Consider the following 6,463-nt stretch of genomic DNA (forward strand, 5'->3'; position numbering starts at 1 on the left):
GGTTTTCTTCATACCATGAATTCTTATTTTGCTTAAGAGAGTACAACTTGAGTCTAGTTTTATGAAAGTTTTGCATATAATAAAGTCAGTAACCCTAGGTGTTCATAAATACGTCAACAAACATGACAAAACAAGATAGCATAGTCAATCTGTAACTACTTACACTCTATAATTATAACTATAAATACACACACACAGAAGTCCATTCATCCAAGTGTAATAAAGCCTTAGCAAACATCAATTAATTCTATGAACACAGATACACAATTTCAGTAATCTGTGACTAAAATTTAATGATAATAAATACAGCTCAAAAATGATAGCTGGAGAATCAAGATTTAAAAACTGAAAAAATACAATTTTAGAATTCTCTCTCCTCCAAGAGCATTTACAATCTATTCTAACAGTCTTTAACTTCTAAAAAATAAAACATAGGGTAATCTATTTTTAAAAGGCAATGAATGTAATTTTCAAGACAGCATTTTGAATAGTTTTCTTCAAAATAGATGTCTTTTTTTTTTCATTTTATCTATATAAATTTGTTTACAATGTTTTAAAAGGTATTTGGTGTGCGCAACAGTTTTATGAAACAACAATATTTTCTCCAACATCTCCATCTGCTGGCTTAGAGAAAAAGTAGGTTTTTATTTGCTGTTTCTTTCAATGTAATATTTTTTATAATTTATTTTATTATATGGAATTGAAATGTAAAACTATTAAATTACCTTTAGACTAATAATTATGTGTTAAATTCAGTCATCAAAAGAAATAGAAAGGGAAGATTTTGAAGAGTAAATTCAATATTTAATACTTTTAATTTTCAAACCCTATAGAATCAAGTACTCATGTTTCCAGCCCTTTTACACAGTTTTATTTTAAGCAAGCTTTAGTAGCTAGCATAGCATTAAAGTTTACTAAAATCCTTTACAATGTAAAAATACTTAGTATGTTCCTAAAATTTGCTATTGTTTTGTTCGTTAGCTACATATAATACGTGGTACATATACATATATATATATATATCAAAGTTACTATTTTCACAAGAAGGCAGAATTTTTTAGTTACTGTATTAAACTGCTTATGCTTAAGAACTACTGGAGTTCCCTGATATCCTCATACTAAAGTTCCGGGACAAAACCACAGCTACCAATGCATACTAAAGGCATGAAGGCCTACAGGTTTTGAAAACTATTTAAAAGAACATAGAGGGAAAAGGCTAGAAAAAAAAAATGTTAACATGAAAAAAGCAGTCATTTGTTCTCTGATGCCTTGAAGGCATTCACTAAATATTTATTGAACGAATGATTGTATTCCCAGGACCCATCACTGGTTTCAACTGCTGAACACATCAGATACTAGTGTCAGAGTTTTTATTCTGGTTTTCTGCTTTGTATTTTTCATAATGAAGGCATACGTTTGAACAACCTTAAGGAAAAAAAAATTCTTAGTACTCTTTTTAGCTAAGAAGAAAGAGAGGTAGGAATGGAAAAAATGATTGAGGGGAGAGAGGAAAAGGAAAAGGGAAGGATGGAGAAAAAAAGGAAAGAAACTGAAAATCTGTTCTACTGCCTCAGGTACCCATGGAAACAAACGGAACAAAATAGGTACTTTCATTATCCCACTGTGTTGTGAAAGGGAAGGATGTGGGAGCTCAGTAAGATGCACACAGTCATTTTACCCAGTTCAGAATAGAATGACTTCATTTTCTTTGTATAACCTTAACCCATTCAGTGGATCTCCCTGGATCCTTATATCAATGTCAACTTCAACATTTCCCAATTATTTCCTCCATTTCAGGAATAAAATTAAATTAGTAAACTAATAACTTTTCCTTTGTGAAATTATATTGCTAAGGTATAAAACTCTACTTTTAAAATATACAAATTTAGCCCTGTTGGATTTTTATGATTGGAAGAGCAAACTATTTTAAGAGCATTGCATGATAACACATATCATCTAATAATGTCGTTAAATAGCAAAACTCCTGAGATTTCTGGCGGAAGTGGGAAAAAGATGTTTTGATCTTAGCCGTCAATGTATTTAATGCTGTTGCTTCCACTTAATATGGAAATAATCATAGATTTCCCTGAATAAAAAGGCAAGAAAACAAAGGATAAGCATTGGAGAAAAACCTTAAGCAGGATTGAAATGATCAAGACCCATCTTGACAAATTTGACACTGGAGATTTTCATCCATTTCTTGACTTTGTGATTTCAGTTTACACAAGTATTTCTCCCTTTCCCTCTCTCTTTCTCTCTCATCTCAAAAGAGTTAAACTAATTTTACATTTTCTATTGTCCATAGCACAAAACCATAAAGAAAAAAAAAATGAAGGATACAAATTCTCTATTTCATTTTGCAATCTCTACATTTTGAAATGCCTAAGAGAATAAAGAAACGGAATCACAAATATGTTAAGTGATTTTCCCAGTCAATGAGTCGATGTCAGCTCCAGAAATTTCTATCCAATGAGCCTCTCTTCTGTCACCGTACCCTCCTAGTTCTTTTTAGCAATCAGTAGGATTACTTATAACATGGGAGTTGCAAATGCCATGATTGTGAATTCTCACGTTGTCATCTTTAAAATGTGTTCTGTTCTTAAAAATAATTTGTTTTACTGTCCTATAATAATTCATGCAGGAGTAATTTTAGGCTCTGGAACTGTGCACATATTTATTTCAGCTTCACTTCCTGAGGAGGGGAAAAGAATTGTGCTAATGAAGACTTGATTATTCCAGCTTCTCAGAACTATGGACATATTAAATTGTGTGGTAATTTTTTAAAAGAAATCCACATGTTGATTACATGAATGTGTTCACTGCAAATTTATGAATTTACATATGTGTTTAATATATATACATATTCTGGCTGTATATTTTATTTCAGAAAAATTTCTATTTTTAAAAAAATCATTTAAAAATATTGAGAATGAGCATCTAAACCTAACAACCTAAACTAACCACAGTCTTTTATCTTTACAAGACTCCACTATAGTAATTCAGCATTTGTTGAAATCAAGGAATATTCATTTTGTCAATGGACATATGTTATTTTCTCAGAAAGTTTTTCTCATTATTTTCACCAATGAGTGAACTTGGCAATCATTGTTTTCACAAAGTATAGCTGTCAATAGGTTCACTTCACATTTAAAATCCATGTACTTCCCATAACCACAGTCTTTTCTTAGGATTCATTAGTTTTCAAAGCATTTTCACGTAAGTATACAATTGCATACAGTCAGAACAGTTGCATGACAAACTTGTAATGCACAAAAAATGGGAACTTACTGATATGAAATGAAGAGTCTAAATCTGTTAGGTAAATAGGTCAAATATAAAAGCCTTCAAATTTTAATTAAGTCGACTTCTTTTTATGTCATGTACTAAAATTTTGTGAGATATTCTATTACGGACGTTTTTCAAAGCGGCAAATCCACTTTCTCTCTCTCTCTCTCTCCCCCCCCCCCCCCGTCTCGTTCTGTACCCCCACATCCGCTCTTCCTTCTTTTCTCACTTGGCATCAGCATTTGAAGGAAATACGTAGCAGTGAAACCTTCTTAAAGAGGTCCATTATAAACAATTAAATCCTAAGCATCTAGTATTACCACACAATGCCCCTATTCTATCAGTCAAAGAAAATTGTTTCTTCATTCGTCCAGGTGACAGTAGTTGCAAGAGTTGATGATGGGCCTGATAAGATAATCAAGCTAAATCACGGAATAAACGACTAAAGCTTAAAATAGGGAGGTGGGATGGCAACCAGTTGTTTTTGTGACGTGGGAAAGCTGCAGTTGGGCTTTTCCTGTGGTAATTTTCCCCCAGCCCCTTCTCAGTGTAGCCAAAGTGGGAAGTCAGCCATCCGCAAATCTCCCCCAAATTGTTATCTATGAATTAAAGACTGCGAACATAGGGCAGGAAAGAATCACCCCAGAGCAGCCGGCAGGAAATGATGGCAGCTGCCGGGAAGAGGGCAGGAAGGCAAAGTGGCCGCAACTGCCTGCCCACGCCTGCGCGGGGGCGCGAGCGCAGGGCCCGGGGCCCGCCGGCCTCCCCACCAATCCTTTTAGATCCCTAGTTGTTCGGCTTCCAGTACTTTATCTGAAGCCGCCACAGAGCTTCCTAGCGAGTCCCGGAGCACTGTGCGAAGTGAGAGGGCTAATATGGAGCACTGCAAATACTAAAATGGCTGATCAGCGACTTATTCAGATTTTCAAACTCGGCCGGATCCTAGGGCTTTCCAGTCCTTTTCCCTGGCTGCCCCCGCTGGAGCCCTGGTACCTGAGAACAAAGCGCGCCCGGCTGGCTAGCTGACCCCGGCGCCCCCGGCTGCCTCGCCCCCTCCAACTTGGGCGGAAGCGCAACTGAGCAGAGAAATTGACAGCGCTCCCCCTGCCCCCTCCTCGCCGCCCCACCCCCACGCCAGCCGGCCGGCCTGGGCCTGCGTCAGTCCCGCTCCTCGCCCCTCGGGTGGGCGTTATGTAACAGCCCCATCCCAACTCCAGAACCATTTCAACAACTTGTCCCGAAGAGGAGAACGTGGGGCTCGCGAGGGCGGTAGGGTGAGCCCAGCCGGCGCTGCAGATCTAAACCCGGGGCCGCGGGCGCGAGCTGCAGCTGCCGGGGTGGGCGGCCACCGGGCTCCGGCAGTCCCCCGTGGGATCTGTCCAACAGCCCGACTGCGCGCCCTGGGGAACAACGTGTTCTAGGGAGCCAACAGGCGCACGATGGGGTGCGAGGTGGGAGGGCTTCTCCTGAAGCACTCAAGATGAGCGAAAACCCCTTGAACCCAAGGAAGCAGCCCTCCGCTTCAACCCTCACCCCAGCTCCCTAATGCGCACACTCTTCAATTCCTTTCGCTCCCTCTTCAGCCCCCTCCAGCCAGCGGGGGTCCCCGAGATTACAGCCACCTTCTCTCTACGCCGTCACACGCACGCGCGTGTGCAGTCACTCACACCCACACACTGACACACAGAAATGCACACACACCACCCCAGAAACGCACACACACACTCACACTTGCTAGCTTTCCGCGTGCACCACCCAAAAGGCATGAATATTCATTACTTACAAGCATTGGTGACTGCGAAGCTGTTTGCCACCTCCAAATTGTCGATGTGGGGTGTCAATCTGAACTCCGAAGTGGAAAACTGAACCATCCCTACCCGAAATGCACTGTATTCTTGATCGGCGCCCCTAGGAAATAGCCCCCCTGCAAAGAACAAACAGCAAGCAAAGAGAACAGTGTCAGTGTCCGGGAGGGAAAGGAGGGGCGCGCGTTAGCGCCCAACAGTCCAAGAGTCTCTTATTCACGCTAATAGGCCGAATAAACACATCTACGGACTCGGACAGCGGGGGTCGAATATCCAAAAGGTAGCCAAGGGGTCAAGACCCAGATGAGAGTCTGAGGGGGAGGTAGGCGGCCAGAAACCTTCGCCTTTCCTTGTAATCACAAGCTTTGCATTCAGACCCCAAGAGAATCTGAGCGAACTGGAAAATGTCGCTAAGGCATAATTAATAAAATTTGGGGATCAGAAATGAGAGGACCTTTTCCTCTCTTGTATAAAAGGCGTAGTCGTTTCCTTTTGCTTCATCCTAAGAAAAACATGTATATTCTAGGTAGTTTAAATCTGGAATGCAGTCAAGGTATGACATAAGTCTACATGACATGAATTAATTTGTACACTATGAACAAAGATTACCACCAAATTATGCACAATTCAAAAGCGTAGCACAAAGGGTACCTACCTATCTGTATGCTGTTAGAAGAGACACCAAAAATCAGTCCCCATAAAACAGGAGAAAGGAGGACAGAAATATGCATAATCTTTTGCATTTCCAAGAAAAGTAGAGCATCCACAATATACCCTTTTTTTTTTTTTCCTTTTCCTCCTCTTCCTTCTTTGGCTGTTTTCCTCTGCAAATTAGATCCTCTGCATTTTGAGACAGCAATTTAGCACCAAGCTGCTAAAACCTGAAGTGGAGGCAGAAGAATCCCTATTTCCCAGGTCCTGCTGGTGGCTGCCGATGCCCTGCGCCCTGTCCCCGCTCCAGAAGTCCGGAGGACTGGCTGAATGCAGTTTTCAGCGGAGCTGCCGCTGTGGTCCCAGTGTCTCGGAATATTCAGCACCCTCCCATGCACTCACACACACTCACCCTCTCTCGCGCTCTCTTCTCCCTCTCTCCTCTCTCACTCACGCGCGCGCGCGCGCACACACACACACACACATACACACACGCACACACACAGGCAAGTCACAGAGAGGGGCAGGCAGTCCCCGACGCGCGTGCGCGACTAGCAGCAGGCGGCAGGCGCGCGCGACCCCTCCCCCGCACGGCGCCCGGCACCCCGCACCTCCGTGAACCCATCGCGTGCGCGGCGCTGCGGGGCCGGTAGCAGCTGTCCCTCCGCTAGACCTCGGGTCTCCCGGCTGTCGGGCCCACCGCGCGCTTCTGCCTTTCAGCA

The 6,463-nt window shown here is 42.1% G+C and overlaps 1 protein-coding gene across 4 annotated transcripts in view; it reads right to left on the reverse strand.

Annotated features, from left to right (window-relative positions):
• The window catches only part of GRIA2 (glutamate ionotropic receptor AMPA type subunit 2), a 142,426-nt gene extending 136,175 nt beyond the window's left edge, over window positions 1-6,251 (reverse strand). For all 4 annotated transcript variants that reach the window (XM_064383791.1, XM_064383790.1, XM_012448485.2 and 1 more), the window contains exons 1-2: window positions 5,746-6,251; window positions 5,069-5,209 (exon numbers count right to left, since the gene is read on the reverse strand). In XM_064383791.1, coding sequence (XP_064239861.1) covers window positions 5,069-5,209; window positions 5,746-5,833 — 229 coding nt within the window. In that variant the 5' untranslated portion in view covers window positions 5,834-6,251. The remainder of the gene's footprint in view (window positions 1-5,068; window positions 5,210-5,745) is intronic.
• Between the last annotated feature and the right edge of the window lie 212 nt (window positions 6,252-6,463).

This window comes from Aotus nancymaae, unplaced genomic scaffold, assembly GCF_030222135.1.
Source record: "Aotus nancymaae isolate 86718 unplaced genomic scaffold, 86718_ANA_hifiasm-v0.15.2.pri h1tg000033l, whole genome shotgun sequence".
NCBI classification, from domain to species: domain Eukaryota; kingdom Metazoa; phylum Chordata; class Mammalia; order Primates; family Aotidae; genus Aotus; species Aotus nancymaae.